This window comes from Cynocephalus volans, chromosome 16 (assembly GCF_027409185.1).
Source record: "Cynocephalus volans isolate mCynVol1 chromosome 16, mCynVol1.pri, whole genome shotgun sequence".
Taxonomy (NCBI): Eukaryota; Metazoa; Chordata; class Mammalia; order Dermoptera; family Cynocephalidae; genus Cynocephalus; species Cynocephalus volans.
Genome location: NC_084475.1, coordinates 22,768,315 through 22,786,913, shown reverse-complemented (window position 1 = coordinate 22,786,913; position 18,599 = coordinate 22,768,315). Strand labels below are relative to the sequence as shown.

Here is an 18,599-nt window from a genome sequence, read left to right as displayed (position 1 = left end):
TGTGTTCAGGTCGTTGGTTTTTCTGTTTTGTCCAGGGTTGATAGTTGTTGTCTGCAGGAGGGCTGGTCCAGTAGGAGCTCCATGGCCATAACCAGAAACACAACCTCCAGAGGGACCAATCAGAAAACAAGAGAGATCTTGGAAACTGAAAACGTGATAGCAGACATGAAAATCTCAAAGAAGGGATAAAAGATAAGATTGAGACCATTTCCCAGAATGTTGAGAAAGAGGGAGAGAGAGAGAGGCATAATAAGAGAAGATAAGAAAACTAGAGGATACGACCAGGAGGCCCAGCATCTTACTAACAACACCCCGTAAGGATAAAATAAATAAGTAATTCAAGAACATTTCACAAATTGAAAAATTTGTGTCTCCAGATTGAAGGGCCTCCGAGTGGTCAGCACAGCCGTGGAGATGCCCTACCTCAAAGCACAACAAGGCCCGAAATTTCAAAATGTCAGGAACAAAGAGAGGACCCCGCACCACGCCTGCTGAGAGGAAAAGCCAGATTGCGTTCAGAGGATCAAGAATCAGTTTGATGTCTGACACGAACAGGAACTCTGGATCAATTTCTGCACATTTCTGAAGGAAAAGTAATTCCTACCTCAGCTGTGTGCCCATCCAAACTCAATCAAGAACAAGGACAGGCTAAAGACATTTTCAGACTTGCTAAGTCACAGGAACTATCTTCCATGAACCGTTGTCAGGAAACTAAAGGACGAGGTAAATCAAGAGGGAGATGTGGCATCCGGCAGCAGGAGAAGGGCAGCCCAAGGCAGCGCTGCTCCTGGTCCAGACGGGAACAGGACAGAACTCTGGAAAGACTGTCCAAGAAGGTGAAAGACTTGAATGTTTGGAAGTAGAAGAGATTTAGATAATCGGGAGACATTATAGAGATGAATTAGTGATAAATGCTGAGAAAACTCAGCAAATACAAAGGCAATTTTTAACTCCAGTAAAAACAAAAAGTTGTACATGAAGGAAAAGTAAACACAGTACACCACATGGTTCTACTGTGGAAAGAGTTTACCTGGTCATAAAGATGTAAAATTGAATATTGATCTAGGTAAAATGGCAACATAACTATACCGGTGGCATTCATGCGTGTGTGTGAGAGAGCGTGTGAGAGTTAGAGGTGAGTGTCTCCATGACAGAGAACTAGATCTTCACCTTCCACAGTGGAAAGTCAGTCAATGCCTAAAACTGGAAAGTCAGGAAGTAGGAATATAAGTACGTTGTCTACAGTTTGGAAATATTTAGCAAAAGAAATGATTAAAAAAGATTAAAATGGGGAGTGGGACACTAGGGTGTGGGCCGGGGCCTGCTGTTTTCCAGGTCAGGGAATGACTTGGCACTTGAAACTTCGTGTGTCTGTGACTTGGTGAGAATAAAAACCACCTATGGCTTTTGAAACAAGTAGTGTGCCATGAAAAGACCATCAGGAATTAATTCTTTCGTGTTTATGAAAACTTTTCTGAAGGTTCAGTCCTAAAAAACCAGTACAAAAGGATACTTTCTAAGTCCAGGGAGCACCCCCAGCTCAGGCAGTGGGTTAATCTCCTGAAGGACAAACCTGAAAGGTCCCTCCAGCCCGTCCCTTCTCATCTCTGGGAACAGACGTGCCAAGACTGAGGTTATGTCCAGATTCAAAAACAGATTCCCAAGTGCATTGGCTCGCAGCCTCATGCAGACAGTGGAAAACCTTCAGTATTCCAAGGGAAAAATAAGTATTTCCAAAATTTATTTTGAGGTTAGCTAGTTCAAATATGTATATTCTGTTTATTTGTTGTGTGTGTATTTCATGCTACATATGCCTCAGTGCTGGCTGCTACAGAAGGATATAGGCATTTGCTGGTCCCTTCTGGGGAGCTTAGTGGGACTTTAAAGAAGTCCTTGGCAGTCATTACAAAGAAATTTCTTTTCTTTTTTTTTTTTTTTTTTTGGACAACTGGCCAGCACAGGGATTGAATCCTGGACCTTGGTGTTATGGGCACCATGCTCTAATCACTTTACCAACCAGCCCTCCCAAAGTGTGATTTTTCTTTTTACACTGAAGTTTATTTTATTTTTAAAATCAATTAGTTTTTTATTGTCACACAGTTGATTGTACATATCTGTGGGTACAGAGTTGAATATCTTTACCTGTGTGCAACGTGTGACGGCCAAATCAGGATGATCAGTGTACTCAACTTTACACAACGCCACGGTTTTTCATGGCCAAAGCGTAATTTCACAGGGCCCAAAGCTACTGCCTTGGGACTAGCCGGACATCTGGTCACAGGATTCCACAAGAGTATTTTCCTTTCTGTGAAAGGGATCTTTCCCTGATGTTGGCCTGGTGTCTCGGGGATACCAGCCAGCATTGCTTTGGCCTGAGAGGCCTGGAGACAGGTCAAAGGGCTGCGGCCCAGTCCTGGCAGTCGAGGCCCTCGGAGGCGGCCACGGCTGGGCCAGGTGGAGACGACGCCTGCTCCGGCGCCGTGTTCTGGGGGAGCTCGTGTCCTAAGCGATTTGCTGCGTGCCTCGGGCTTCTCTCCAGGGAGAGCTGCGCATTCTAAGCCCTTTCGGTGGCTCTCTCCGGGGAGCTCCTGAGCAGGACGCCCCTTCTTTCCCTCTAGGATTGTAATCAATTCAGCTGGCTCGTTGGAACGTGCAGAGCTGGGTCACGTCCTCCAACGTCTTCCAGGCTGGTCTTTGCTAGACTCAAGCGCTTTGAGAGCTGTTGTCCAGTGAGTCCCATAAATGTAATAAAAAGTGCCACAAAGCCTTGGGATGCCTGTTACTACGCAGTCTGGATTCTTGTGATTATAAGTCTCATCGTGTCCGTGTTTGGGAAGGGAGTGCTCCTTCCTGATGTTCTTCAGTCACTTCACAGAAACCCTCTCTTCCAGTCGGGGTTCCTCCTGCTGTCACTTGGCGTCACCTCAGGACACCAGAAGCAAATGCAGGAGCTGGTTTCTCAAAGAAGCAGAAAATTGGTTTCTGCTGGTGGGATGAGAAAGGATGTTTTTCCTTTTGAAAAACATTTATTGCATTTTTTTTAAAAGAAGAAATACATAGTCATTAAAAATAGAACTTGAAAAGGCAGAAAGGTTGGAAAAAGGTTAAAAACTACCTGTGATCTACAACCGGAGATCACTAACGATAGCCCTGGGGGCTCTCCTCACAGCTCTTCTGCTTGTGTGTACACACAGCATTCACATAGCTGCGGTCACACTTCCTGTCCAATGTCATGTTCGTGTATTTTTATTTTACTTTCCTACTGTGATATGAGGGGACTTCAAGAAGTTTGTGGAAAAAATGGAATTAAAAAATAAAAATAAAGGGGCCGGCCTGTGACTCACTTGGGAGAGTGTGGTGCTGATAACACCAAGGCCACGGGTTCAGATCCCCATATAGGGATGGCCGGCACATGGCTCACTTGGGAGAGAGTGGTGCTGACAACACCAAGTCAAGGGCTAAGATCCCCTTACCAGTCATCTTTTAAAAAAACAAAAATAAATAAATTAAAATTTAAAATATAAACTTTATTTCTCAACATAAGCTCCATCAAGTTCAAGACTCTTTTGTAAGTAATGACACCAGCCATTTAGTCCACCCCTAAAGAAGTGAGAGTCCTGGGACTTTAACCATATCAGTGCACTTTTTTCCCCATTATTAGCTGAAGAAAAATGGGTGTCCTTTAAAGATCTTTTAAGATTAGGAAACAAAAAGAAGTCAGAAGTAGCCAAATCAGGACTGTAAGGTGGATGCCTAATGATTTCTCAGTGAAGCTCTCACAAAATAGCCCTTGTTTGGTGGGAGGAATGAGCAGGACAGTGTCTGGTGAAAGACTCTCTGGTGAAATTTTCCCAGGCATTTTCTGCTATAGCTTTGGCTTTCTCCAAACACTTTAAAAATAAGCAGACATTATTGTTCTTTGCCCCTCCAGAAAGTCAGAAAGCAAAGTGCCTTGAACATCCAAAAAAAAAAAAAAAAACTGTTTCCATGACCTGCTCTTGACTGGACCACTTTTGACTAGACCACTTCCATCTCTTGGTAGTCATGGCTTTGCTTGTTCTTTGTCTTCAGGATGGTACTGATAAAGCTATGTGTCATCTCCTGTTACAGTTCTTCAAAGAAATACTTCAGGATCTTGATCTCAGTTGCTTAAAATTTCCATGGAAAGCTCTGCTCTTGTCTGCAGCTGATCTGGGTACAACAGTTGTGGCACCCATCGAGCAGAAACTTCACTCAACTTTGATGTCTAAGGCGTTGGCTATCGTTTCTGCTGTTAGTTGTTGGTTCTGTTCAGTTAGGGCATGAACAAGATTAATTTTTTCCTCTCCAATTGATGTGGATGGTGTGCTGCCACAGGCTTTATCTTCAGCATTGTCTTGTCCCTTCTTAAAATGAGTTATCCATTTATAAACTGTTGATATCTTTTTTGGGAGGGGGAGGTAAAAGAATTTTTCTTTATTTTAGCTTCTCAATATACATTGTAGTTGATTTTCATGACCCTTTACCCATTCCTCTTTCTCTCCTCCTTCTCTCCCCTCCCCCACCTACATCATATCTGTTCACTTGTCTTAACGAGTTCAAGGAATTGTTGTGTCTTCTCCCCCCACACCCTTTATTTGTTTGTGTGTTTATTTATTTTTAGTTCCCACAAATAAGTGAGAACATGTGGTATTTCTCTTTCTGTGCCTGACTTGTTTCACTTAATTTAATTTTCTCTAAATCCATCCATGTAGTTGCGAATGGTAGTATTTTGTTCTTTTTTATAACAGAGTAGTATTCCATTGTGTAGATATACCACAGTTTCCTTATCCACTCATCTTGTGATGGACATTCGGGCTGGTTCCAACCAATGGCTATTGTAAATAGAGCTGCAATGAACATTGGAGAACAGGTATACCTTCGACTTGATTTCCATTCCTCTGGGTATATTCCCAGCAGTGGGATAGCTGGGTCATATGGTCGATGTATCTGCAATTGTTGGAGGAACCTCCATACCATTTTCCATTAAGGCTGAACCATTTTGCAGTCCCAGCAACAGTGTATGAGAATTCCTTTTTCTCTGCAGCCTTGCCAGCATTTATCATTCTCAGTCTTTTGGATATTAGCCATCCTAACAGGAATGAAATGGTATCTCAGTGTGGTTTTGATTTGCATTTCCCAAATGCTGAGTGATGTTGAGCATTTTTGATGTGTCTGTTGGCCATTTGTATATCTTCTTTTGAGAAATGCCTTTTCAGCTCCTTTGCCCATTTTTTATTAGGTTATTTGTTTTTTTGCTGTAAAGTTGTTTGAGTTCCTTGTGTATTCTGGATATTAATCCCTTGTCAGATGTATATTTTGCAAATATTTTCACCCACTCTGTTGGTTGTCTTTTCACTGTGTTGATTATTTATTTTGCTGTGCAGAAGCTTTTTAGTTTGATATAATCCCATTTGTTTATTTTTCCTTTAGTTGCCTGTGCTTTTCGGGTTATATTCATAAAGTCTGTCCCCACTCCTACTTCCTGGAGTGTTTTCCATGTTTTCTTTAAGGAGTTTTATTGTTTCAGGATGTATATTTAATTCTTTAACCCATTTTGAGTTGATTTTGGTATATGGTGAGAAGTACGGGTCTAGTTTCATTCTCCAACATAGGAATATCCAGTTTTCCCAGCACCATTTGCTGAAGAGGCATCATCTTCCCCAGTGTGTAGACTTGGTACCTTTGTCAAAGATCAGGTGACTGTAGGTGTATGGGTTGATTTCTGGGTTCTCTATTCTATTCCATTGATCTGTGTGTCTGTTTTTATGCCAGTACCATGCTATTTGGTTATTACAGTTTTGTAGTATAGTTTAAAGTCAGGTAGTGTTATGCCTCCAGCTTTATTTTATTTAGCTCAAGATTGCTTTGGCTATGCGTGGTCTTTTGTTATTCCATATAAATGTCTGGATAGTTTTTTCCATTTCTGAGAAAAACGTCATTGGAATTTTGATGGAGATTGCATTGAATCTGTAGATCACTTTGGGTAGTATGGACACTTTCACTATGTTGAGTCTTCCAATCCAAGAGCATAGGCTATCTTTCCATTTTCTTGTGTCCTCTTTAATTTCTCTCAGCAGTGGTTTGTAGTTCTTTTTGTAGAGATTTTTCACATCCTTGGTTAACTCAATTCCTAAGTATTTTATTTTTTTGGTGGCTATTGTAAATGGGCTAGCTTTCTTGATTTCTCTTTCTGCATGTTCACTGTTGGAGAATAGAAATGCTACTGATTTTTGTGTGTTGATTTTGTGTCCTGCTACTGTCTGAAATCATTTATCAACTTAACAGTTTTTTTATAGAGGCTTTAGGCTGTTCGATATATAGGATCATGTCATCTGCAAGCAGGGACAGTTTGACTTCATCTTTTCCAATCTGGATGCCCTTTATTTCCTTCTCTTCTCTGATTGCTCTGGCTAGTACTCCCAACACTATGTTGAATAGGAGTGGTAAGAGTGGGTATCCTTGTCTAGTTCCTGTTCTTAAGGGAAAAGCTTTCATAAACTGCTGATTTCTTTGGGGCACTGTCTCCATAAACTTTTTGTAAAGCATCAATGATTTCACCATTCTCCTACTCAAGCTTCACCATAAATTTGTTGTTTGTTTTTCCTTCAATTTTAGCAGAATTCATGTTGCTGTGATAGGGGCTCTTTTCAAACTGATGTCTTATCCTTGTTAGTGCCCTAAACTAGATCCTACACAGACATGTTACAACAAGTTAGTACAAGTTTATTTTGGTACAAAACATTTTGCAATCCATGCATAATTTTTTCATAATATCCATTGAGTAAAGAAAACACACACACACACACACACACACACACACACACACACACACACACACACACAAACTGTTTTCCTCTCCTATTACTCAGCAACAATCAACACAGAAAACCGGCTTCTGTGATCAAATGTTCAGGGATTTCTCCCCATCAGCAAGCAAGCAGTTCTGCAGCAGACACCAGCTGGGTGTCCTCCAGTTCAATTCTGACACTGTCTACCTGGACGTAGTGTCTAATCCACAGGGTGAAGGCTCAATCCCCAGGACTGCCCCCACTGCAGATGCAGTGGCAAGCCCAGGCCTCTGGAACTTCTGACCAACCAGCTATAAAAATCAGGCTTCCCACAGCCCCTCTTTGGGTTTGATTAGTTTGCTAGAGCAGCTCACAGAACTTAGGGAAACACATACTTATGTTTACAGACTTATTACAAAGGACACAGCTGAAGAGATGCACAGGGCGAGGTATGGGGAAGGGGGGCAGAGCTCCCATGGCCCCCCAGGCACCACCCTCCAGGAACCTCCGTGTGTTCAGACATCTGGGAGCTCCCAGAACCCTGTGCTCTTGGGTTTTTATGGAAGTGTCATCACGTAGGCATGACTGAAGCGTGGACAACCATGTGGAAATGTGACTGGACAAAAAGGGTCTGACCTGACACTAACAGCGTGGGTGGGGAAACCCAGCAAGGCCCCTCTGTGCAGCGATCCTTGCTCCGGAGTATGGGGTGGGACCCCTTCTGGAATGGGGCTCTTATGACCTACAATCAGACAAGGTAGGTCAGAGGTTTTTTTATGACCAGCTCCAAGCCAGGAACCGTGGATGAAGACCAGAAGATACTTAATATCACACACATTTTCCGTGAACTTGTTGAAGACCCTCCTACTTTGTGAGGAATGATCTGTGTTTCCAGACCTGCTCTCTCAGCCCTGGCTCCTTTGGAAATAGAGCTGAGTGGAAGCTTACCTGTGTGCAGGCTCAGGTGGCCAGAGTGGGGGGCACCGTGGGAAGGAGAGGAGGACCCGCCCAGATGAGGGGCATATGCCCCAGCTGGTGCCAGCTCTTGGCAAACCAGCTGGCCACCAGGTCACACATGGGCTCTGCAGGCACCTTGTGGGACTCTTGACTCAGAACAGTTCATGGGGTGGAAGGTCCAAGTTTGTGCCATGAGGTTAACCCCGACCCCCTGGGTTGCCCATCCCTTGGGGAAGCCCAAGCCTTGGGGGGCCTGGTCAGGACCACCTGGGCGCTGGTCTCATGGCAGTGCAGTGGGTGCCTGGCTGCCCCCAGAGGCCGAGGCGGCTGGTGATAGGAGAGAGGGTGGTTGGAGGCAGGTGGGGCCGAGCGAGTCTGGGGAGCCCCGCGAGCAGGGCCCCACCCACCCACCTTGTAAACCTGTCATCTGCTCTCGCGAGAAACCCTTTTCTCCCCCAAATGTGACAGGGTTTATCCTCCAGCATTCTTTGAATCGGGAGTAACCTGTGGAAATCTTTTGCAGCCAGCCCCACACTGAGTGTCCCCAACTCTTTCACAGGGATCGACTACAAGACAACCACCATCTTGTTGGACGGCCGGCGGGTGAAGCTGCAGCTCTGGTGAGTCTGGGGGTCCCGCCCTGGGCTCCTGAGGCAGAGGAGTGTCCCTGCCCTGTCCTCCACTCGCTGACACCCCCTTTGGTCCCAGTGTTCGCCAGTGGCTTCCCTGAAGGGAGGCAGCGATCTGGTCGTCTGGGCCCACGGAAGCCCATGTACCCTTTGTCCAGGAGTGGAGGAACCACAGGACCCAGGGGCCCTGCCGAGGGTCAGGGGCCTCTGTGGAGTCCAGAAAGCACGGCCTGCTCTGAGAAGGTGCCGCCTCCTGCTTCTGCCTCTGGTGGTGCCAGGAGCAGCGACCCCGCCGGCTGGGCTCCCGAGCGAGGCGTGTGTGGTCGGGCCGCGCCCCCAGCCCACTGCTCACTGCTCGCAGCTCTGGCCCTGGCCCTGCCGGGTCCAGCTGCGGAGGCCCTGGTGGGAGGGAGGCAGACGTGAGAGGCCACTTTCCCTTCCCTCAGCTCTGATGGCGCCTCCTCCATGGTGCCCCCTCCAGCTCCAGAGTGGGGACCGGGAGTCTCCCGCGGTGACTAACCCTGGGGTCGCCTCCCACCCAACCACCGTTGCTACTGCTGCATAAACCCCCCTCCTGTCCCCGCCTGCTGCCCAGCCGCAGGCCCTCCCACCTCGGGACACTTGGGGTCATGCCAAGTCTGCAGTCCCCGTCCCCCAGGGGCCCATGTACTCTCCGAACTGGCGTTGCCATCGGTCAGTGAGGCTCGGCCGTCCGAGGCCACTTCAGCCCTGTCCTGCCCCCACCCAGGCCTGAGTGCTGGACGGCCAGGGGCTCGTTCTCGGGTCTCCTCTCACCTCCGTCCCCCGAGGCTGCCTCCCTTGGCCCAGCGCCCGCCCTGCCCGCCCGCAGAAGGCCGCGTCCAGCAGCCGCTCTCCTGTCCTCCTGCATGTCCCCTCGCCGTCTACACCGCAGCCTGCGCTGTCCCGACTCCACTCCCAGCCGGGCTGCCCGGCGGGACCGGGAGTCGCCCTTGACGCTCTCCCATCCCTCACCCCCTGCGGGGCCTCCAGCAAACTTGGTCACAGCCACCCTGCCACCTCCCGCCCCTCTTCCTCGACTCCTTGCTTCCCCGCCTTCCACACAGTCCTGGGACCCCGTGTGCCCAGAATCACCCCCTTCCTTGCAGGACCCCGAGGCCCCTCCTGAGCCCCATGCTGGCCTCTCTGAATGGCCACGCTCCCACCTGGGTTCCCAGATGTGGTCCTCCCTGACGGTGCCGAGGGTGGGCCGGGCTCGCTCTGGCTGTCCTGGGTGGCACAGGGTGAATTGTCCTGGCGGTCAGGTTAGTGCCCCCAGTTGCATTCTGGCAGCACACGCGAAGCTAGAGATTGGTCTCTTGTCCTGCTCTCTCTGCCCACACACTTGCAGGCAGCTTCTGCTGTGGGCAAAGCCTGAGCTTCCAAGGCTCTGTCGAGGCTGGTCCTTTACCACTTGATCAATTCGCCTCTTGGAAAACAAGGCGCCTGCTCTACACCTTTGGAATGGCCAGTGCCCCTGCCCCTCCTGAGCCCCAGACCCTTCTCTCCAGTATCAGTGGCAGTCAGTAACTGCAGGTGACATGTAACAAAAACAGCAAAACCATGCCGTGTCCTGCTGCTCATGCGTGAGCACACGCCTTGTGTGCATGGCCAGCCCGTAGGCCCGACCCTCATCCCTGCAGTCATTGCTGAACTGGGTGTGTTAATAGCACATGCAGATGTGTATGGATGTCTCTTTTAGAAAAGATTCTGGGAAACAGCACCTGCCACCCCGAGAGCCACTGCCGTGAGCACACACTGCCAGGCATTGGTCCCTGGGGTCCCTCTTTATCCTGATCTGTGTTTCTTGGATCTCCGTGCTGGTCTTTCTGGGTATTGGCTCCGCCGTGTGTACCGCCTGCTGCAGAATTAAAGCCCTTCCTTGGACTGGTCCTGGTCAGCTCCCTCTGTTGATAAAGTTGGGCTGACTTCGTGTGATCTGTTGCAGGAGGCAGAGGGATCCTGCTAGTCGTGCGGCCTGTTTCTCCCCAGTGAGACTCACATGTTTTACAACACAGCTTCATCTCCAAACTAAACAAAGCTTAAAACCTACATTAGATTTGTTTAAATGTTTGAGAATTATGTTAAAACTCATCACTCTTTTTTTTTCTTTTTTTTAGTTTGACTTCTTAAATGACAGTTAGAAAAGAGAATGAGCCCAGAGGGACATCCCAACATCCAGGTCACTCAGGGACACGTGACAGTTTTGTTGGGGTCTTGGCTGGCAGCAGGCCACCAGCTACCAGTTATAAGATGCGTTTGTGGTGGCTGCAAAGTCTGAGAACCTTGTCAGGAAGAAGCACTGATTTCTTCTTAATGGTCTCCAACCTCTTTTCCAGGGATACATCAGGGCAGGGAAGATTCTGTACCATATTCCGCTCCTACTCTCGGGGTGCACAGGTAACATAGCATGACTTTGAGTATGACATTTACAGTGCTTAGCTAGCCATCCTCTCTGATGGATGACTGGGAGATAAGGCAATTAAGCTTATACATAAATTGACGCCAGACTCTAAAACTGTGCTGTAGAGTGTTTGGTGGCTCCAAAGCCTTCTTCAGCACAGGGATGTGTGCGTGCGTGTGCATGTGCATGTGTGCTGGTGTGTGCGTGTGTATGCACGTGTGCATGGGCACTCCATCTAGGCGGTGGGCCTCGCTTCCCATGAGGTGGTGATTTCTGCAGTGTCCCCACATTCCGTGTCCTGGAATAGCTCGTGGATGTGAGTTCCAGTCCCCAATGGACCTTTAACATTTGAAGGTTTATCAGTCAGCTTATGAAATATCATTGAACATGATTGTATAACTGCTCCATTTGGTAGATAAATCAAAGTTCTATTCCTGTGTTAGAATAAGTAAAACAGTGATGGTGCCTGTGTGGCCACCAAGCTGTGCCAGCACCTGCGTTCTGTGTGGTGAGCCTGTGGCCTCTCCCCAGGGCGTGATCCTGGTCTACGACATCGCAAACCGCTGGTCTTTCGATGGCATTGATCGATGGATCAAGGAGATTGACGAGGTATGAAGTGGTGATGCTGTCGCCCACGTGGGCTGGGGAGGACGTCAGGCCGGGGATTGGGCTAGGCCCCCTGCTGCTTGCTCATGGGCGCGTCAGCCACAGGGAGGGGGCACCGCCTCACAGCACAGCCTGGAGTGGGCTCGGCCCACGGTGTGACCACAGAGACGCTCTGAGGCCCAGGACCTGGCTCCGGGCGGGTCAGGTCAGGAAGCACATTGGCTACGCCAGGCACCAGGGTTGGGCCGGCTTCGCTCCCGCTGTGGTCAGGGTGGGCCAACAGGTGTTGACTGGGCTGTGGCTCGCTGGACCCCTGCCCAGCCCAGCTGCCAGTGGGGACATGGAGAGGTCAGTACCAAACCCACTAATGAGTGTCCTGGGGCTGCTGTAAGTAACAACCACAAACTGGTGTCTTAACACAACAGGGATTTATTCTCTCAGTTCGGGAGGCCTGTCCCAAAACCAAGTGTCGGAAGGGCTGTGTTCCCTCCATGGGCTCCAGCTTCTGGAGTGGCCAGCAATCCTCGGCGTTCCCTGGCCTGTGGCCGCATCACTCCAACTCTGCATCTGTCTTCACACGCCTTCCCCTCTGTGTGCTCTGTGTCCCCTTCTCTCCTTATGAGGACACCAGGTATTAGATGAGGGCCCACTCTAATCCAATGTGACCTCATCTTAACTAATTACATCTGCAAAGACCCTGTTTCCAGATAAGATCCCATTCTGAGGTTCTGGGTGGACATGAATTTGTGGGGCAACGCCGTTCAACCCAGTACACCCTCACTGCCAACAACAAGCAAAGCTTATGCAAGTAACTCTTTTCCTCACCTTTCTCTCACCCTCCAGCATGCCCCTGGTGTCCCTAAAATCCTGGTGGGGAATCGCCTGCATCTGGCGTTCAAGCGGCAGGTGCCCACAGAGCAGGCTCAGGCCTACGCCGAGCGCCTGGGTGTGACCTTCTTTGAGGTCAGCCCTCTGTGCAACTTCAACATCACGGAGTCCTTCACGGAGCTGGCCAGGATTGTGCTGCTGCGGCACGGGATGGACCGGCTCTGGAGGCCGAGCAAGGGTAGGCCAGGAGGGCTGTGCTAGGTGCCGATTCTGCCCTGCCGGTTGCTAAGGTGGTTCTCCAGCCTCCTGGACAGTTGTCTGTCTCCCAGGACCCATCTCAAGGCCACTGTGTCCACTCTCAAAGAGTAAATATTTAATGTGAGAGAAATAATTACTACAGCTTTGTCAGAAAGCTCATGAGAGGAATTTTTGCGATCTGGTCCTGGGAAGGGTTGGAGGCATTCATGGGTAACACAGCCACAGGCATCCCCAGGGTTCTCGGAGGACACGTGTGGGGGCCATGCCCTGTGGTTAGCCCCATGCAGGGACAACATAAACTAACATGGTTTCCTTTTCTCTGCCAAGTACTGAGCCTGCAAGACCTCTGCTGCCGCGCTGTTGTGTCCTGCACACCCGTGCACCTGGTCGACAAGCTCCCACTCCCCATGGCCTTAAGAAGCCACCTCAAGTCGTTCTCCATGGCCAATGGCCTGAACGCCAGGATGATGCACGGCGGCTCCTACTCCCTCACTGCCAGTTCCACCCACAAAAGGGGTGGCCTCCGCAAGGCCAAGGTCACCCGCCCACCCCAGAGCCCACCCAAAAACTGCACCAGAAACAGCTGCAAAATTTCTTAAGGGAGACACTAAAAAGAAACACACTGGAATCTCTCCAGGACAAACTCCAAATAGTTACACCTGGAAGGTGGAAGACTCATTCTAGATGCAAGAAACATGCATTCCATTTCTCGTGGTAATGGAGCTGCTTCAGATGCGTGTGGCACCTTCCATGCAATGAAAACACAGTACGTGGTTTGACTTTTATATTTCTACGTGGATTTGCATGAAACTCTTGTAGACATGTGTTTATAAAGGGAAAATTAGTACAGTGCTCAACTCTTGATGACATGAAATTTTGAATGTTCCTTATATCACGATTACCGTGCAACCTTTTCCTTGAAATAACTGCTTTTATAAGAGTGGTGATGTGTGTGTAATGAGTATAAAACCAAGGGAATTTGAGAAGCAATGGTAGTGACATAATGTAGAATCATTGATATGAGAGGGGTCTTTTTGTAAACCTCCTTTTTAATGTCAGAGTACCAGTTTATAAAATGCTGCAGATGCCTGTAAAGATTACGTACAACACATCTGTCCAGTTTGTGTATGAAATGGATTTGATAAAGTTTTTGCTATGTTATTTACTACATTTTGGGATTAATAAATGATTTATATGCATATTTTTCTGTAAATCGACATTTTTTTGTACAAGATGTTCTACAAGTTATGAAGCTAAGGGAAGAAAATGCCAAAGATACCTCTGCTTAAGTTGAACATAACCAACATGGTTTCAACAGACCGGCAAGGAAAGAGCCGTGTTGGTACAGAATGAAGTAAAAACACTGCTATTTAAGAACATGTTTCTCAACAATAAAACATTGACTTGTTTCTCTCTTGGTGGAGTTGTCAGCTGATTCTTTCCAATTTTGTGTATTTACGTGGCCCTTTGCTTCATCGGCTTTAGTGTCTGGTGTGGACTTCACAGGTTAGTGCCAGCGCCCAATGTCGACCACAAGGCTTAATTCTTGAACTATGTCACCTATTGAAAAAGATTCATTTTCCTGAAAAGAAATGTAGAGGAAGAAAGTGAGAGTGAGGCGGGAATGGTACAGGGGAGCTACTCATAAATATTCAGGCTGATCAGCACGACTACCTCTTTGCCTGGCAGTTCATGGGCTCGTACTGCACTGGTGACAGCTAAACCACACAGCGTCAGCATGCTGCGCTGTCACACCCGTGCACAAGGAGGAGCAAAGCTGCGGACGGCCCCCTTATTCACCTGTGGTAGATAAGGACAAGGTTAGGGAGGTAACTTCTGTACATGACCAGAAGCTGATACTGTCTCATTAGGCCTTAATTAGCTTAGCTCCTCCTCCACAAAGGAGTGTCCCTCCCCTTAGTTAGGATAGAGAAACACCCCCATCCCAGGACAATATACAAACCGTCCTCTTGGGAACACACGGGGCGGTTGTCATTTCTCTTTCCGAGGTCGTCTATGCGCACATGTTGGCACACGTTCTCTCTGCACGATAAAGTGCCATTATTTGTATGTTTGTCAGTCTGTCTCTTTCCTTTTGCTCCCGTTGAGTGAGCTCACCAGACTGTGGACTTCCATCGGTCCCAAGTCAGCTTCTCCTTACTTGATGGGATCAAGGATTTAGGTTAAGCCGTCCAGTACCAGGAGTTATTAAAAAACGGCACCGTGTGCGTGCCTATCTGGTGAAATATCAGAGAGGTGCTCCCGAACCCCCCTGGTGGGCTCAGAGGCCTCATCAGACACCCCAAAGTGACGAGATCCTTATCCCCGATGCCATGCACCAGACCAGTGCTGACCGTGAAGACTGGTGCGGGGCTATTCCTGGCCATTCTGCTCAACATTTCTTTGTGGTGGCCGGAGGTTACCATGAGGGATTGAACAAACAAAAAAAAACTTGAACTGAGAAAATGCCCAGATGTCCTCGGTTTGTGGTGATGATTTATAGATTTTTAGAAACGTCAGGGATTCTACAATCAGGAGCAACCCCCGTTTTCACAGATGATGAAACCAAGGCCCAGAGGGAAGAGGTGCGCAAGGCCAGCACTGACCACGGGAGGCCTGGAGCCAGGCTCAACTCTGAGGGGACTTGACCTCTGCCAGGGGCAGCCAGCCTGTGAGGACGTCTGCGGGGCCTGCACAGCCTTCCCTCTGCTGTGCCACAGGTGCCCGCCCGCCAGCCACGGGCACAGGCTAACTGAGGTCGGGCAGGAGGACCCCAGCGGTGGCCCCTTCTCTGCCCTTTTAAAGAGGGGCCCCTCGCCTCTGAGGCGGGACGGTGTGGGAACGGATCTACGCGTAAATCAGGCCATACAGTATTTTTCCCTTTTCCATTTCTTCTTTGTTTTCTAGTTGAAGGACTTCTCATAAGTACCACTGATGTCGTAGAAGGAACACAATAAAGTCCCCTAAGCCTCTGTAACCTGGAGCCCTTCGGAGGGCCTGGTCTTGCCCTCCTAGGAAACAGCACCAGACGCACTGGAAACTGGAGAGGCAGAAAGGACTTTCTCCAGGATCCTTCAGAGGGAGTGCAGCCCTGCCGACATCTTGATTTTGGACTTCTGGCTTCCATAATTGTGAGAACATAAATATGTTATTTTAAGCCACCAAGTTTGTGGAAATTTGTTATGGCAGCCCCAGAAAACTGATACAACAAGGATATAAGTTATACTTCACAGTAGGAAGTGTGATAGCAAATCAGAGTGGCAGTTTGCTGAAATAAAAACAAACCCTAATGTGGATGTATTAAATAGAAGCATGCATGTTTTGGTGATGAATATACAGAAAATAATTGAAATATAAATTGAACCCTAGAGAAACGTTGACATTTTTTCAGATTTTGTCATTTGTTACTTACTTCTGTGGTCTTCAGTGCTGGCAAAATCCATCCAAAATAAGAGCACGAGCACTAGATTATGTCCCAGATGTTTGCGACCCTCTTTTCAAATGTCGAGAGTCAAAATATATTAGGCACAATCATGTCTTCAATTGCTCCATGAAAATTACTGCAATGCAGAATAATTTCCAAGCCAGAGAGTTGGAACTTTCAAGAGGAATTATTTAAGCAGAATATTGAATCTAGAAAAAATGTCAATTACAGGCTTCAAAATATTTGTTTTGACAAAGAGACAGAGATGCTGGGGCTACCCTTTGCTGGAGAACAGCTTCATCAAATTAAACGAGGATTTTAGAGGCAAAATTGAAGCTCCTCATATTAGGGGAAATAAAGTTTTGTCTCACCTAGGGCAGGCTGGAGGACAGGGGACGTCACAGCTGTCACGGGGATGAGGCTCACCGTCATCCCAGTGCGGGGGAGAGCGGTTGACTGGGGTTAGGGGGCTGGAGGGAGTGGGGGATTCTTAGTCCACTTGAGTGGCTGTAATAAAATACCTGAGGCTGGGTAATTTATAAATAATAGAAATTTGGTTCTCACCATTCTGGAGGCTGAAAATCCAAGATCAAGGCACCTGCAGGTTTGGTGTCTGGTGAGGGCCCAGTCTCTGCTTTCAAGACGGAGCCTTGAACACCATGTCCTCACCTGGCAGAAAGGACAGAAGGCAGCTCCCTCACATCTTTTATAGTGATTAGTCCCATTCATGAGTCCCCTCCTGACTTGGTCACCTCCTACAGGCCCCACCTCTTAATATTATCACAGTGGCAATTAAGTTTCAACACGTGGATCTGAGGGGGACACATTCAGACCACGGCAGAGATCTTGAGCTCATTCTGTTCACTCCCCAACATGGACATCCTCTTGGGGGCCTTACTCCTCGCCGCCCCCATGCACAGGGCCCCAGCCTCTGTTGGGGGTGCTTTTCAGTATCCTGAGCTGTTGAGGGGCATCTGCCAAACACATTCGTTCAGATGAAGCTGAGCAAAGTCTCAGAATGGGATGGTCGCTGCTGCTGCTGCTGCTGCTGACCCTTCCACCAGCCGCAGGCGGGCAGCAGTCGATGGTCAGTAACAAGGGGCCCCCACGGCAGCTGCTTGCTGGCGGTGACTCACCACATGCTGGGTGCCCTGTGCTGTCCCTACCCTGAGCCGTCTCCTGTGCTGGCCCTGTGTCTCCTTCCCCCAACCTATCTGAACTTAGGGTTGGGGGTTTGGCTCTCGATCCACCCCTTTTACATCTGTGCCCTTTCTTTCCTTCCTTCCTTCCTTCCTTCCTTCCTTCCTTCCTTCCTTCCTTTTTCTTTCTTTCTCTCTCTTTCTTTTTAAAGAAAATGTAATTTTATTAATATTATTTTTTACATTCTAGGATGCTGTTGTGGAGCAGCTGGGAGGGAGGGGAGAGGGGAAAGGGGACAGAAATGGGATGGAAGAAGGAGGCAGGAGGAGGGGTGGGATTGCGGCCTGTGGCACCCCCTCACTCCCACAAGGGAGACCGGGGGGCTTCCAGCAGTGGCTTGGCCATTGCCGGGTTGGGTGTAGATGTCAGGAGGATGTGGCAAAAGCACTCACCCTCCACCACCTCAGCTCGGGAACCCAGGGCCCTTCTTGCTGCGGCTTGGTGGTCACCGCTGGGATGGCTGTACGTGTCGGAGGACATGGCTGAGGCCCTCGGTTCCCACGGCCCCAGCTCGGGAGAGCCCGGGGCACTTCCCGTGTGTGCCCTCTTTCTTTAGATCTTTGGATTCTTACACACTTTTCTTCTCTGAAAAAAGGCTGGCTGCTGCCAGCAAAGTTTTGGCTTTCTAAAACTACTGTTCCTTCCCTGCCTCAGTCTAGAACTAAACAGCTGAATATTGTTTCTCTTACTCTGCTTTCCCACAATAGCAATTGAATCCTGCCTGGCACAGAGGCCTCTGAGCACTGTGGAGAGGAACATGGAGGCAAAAAGGAAGAATTCCAAATTCCACCCTGCCTCAAAGTGGTTGCTGTGGCTACAGCCTTCACCCCTTTGGGTGAGGCATCCTGCTGCTTCCCAGCAGCACAGAGGTGCTGTCATTGCTGTTATCCAAAGACCACCATGAACTCCCCTGATGCACTACAGTGAGGGAGACCTCACACTGTGGAGAAACCAGGGGCGTCTTGGTAGGAGGGTGCTAGAAAGGACATGTGACATTTGGGCTTTTTCCTTCTTCAAACCTGGAGCAGCCGCTGCAGCTCTGGCAACAGGACAGTGTGCTTAGCCAGGCCAGCATGGCTGGTGGGGACCATGAGGAGTACAGCAAATAGGAAGTCATCTGGGAACTGCGAGGGAGGCCAGATGGCTGGCACCTGCCACTGTGGGGGGATGAGCAGCCCTGGGCCACTCTGCTGGCCCCACCCAAGCCCCCACGACTCTACCGAGAGAGCTCCAGCTGGCCAACACCCTGGATCCCCCACCTGCCTACACTGCTGCCTACTCAGCCGCCCTGCCCTCCACCAATACTCCAGAGAGAACCTTCTAAACACACCTCCCGTCCGGAGGACACTTGCTCTGGACCTCAACGATCCCTTCTTCTTCAAAGTGGGCCTGGGGATTTCACTTCTTGAGGAAGTTCTGCAGATGCTGAAGGAAGAGTTTCCCAGCTTCTGAATGGGGTGAGGGTG

The 18,599-nt window shown here is 48.8% G+C and overlaps 1 protein-coding gene across 1 annotated transcript in view; it reads left to right on the top strand.

The window, feature by feature from the left end:
* Nucleotides 1-13,901, top strand: part of RAB40B (RAB40B, member RAS oncogene family) — a 42,303-nt gene extending 28,402 nt beyond the window's left edge. Inside the window, exons 2-6 of the mRNA XM_063080893.1 lie at nt 8,326-8,386; nt 10,753-10,813; nt 11,349-11,426; nt 12,267-12,489; nt 12,837-13,901. Of these exons, the coding sequence (XP_062936963.1) occupies nt 8,326-8,386; nt 10,753-10,813; nt 11,349-11,426; nt 12,267-12,489; nt 12,837-13,108 (695 nt within the window). The 3' untranslated portion in view covers nt 13,109-13,901. The remainder of the gene's footprint in view (nt 1-8,325; nt 8,387-10,752; nt 10,814-11,348; nt 11,427-12,266; nt 12,490-12,836) is intronic.
* Nucleotides 13,902-18,599: the final 4,698 nt, after the last annotated feature.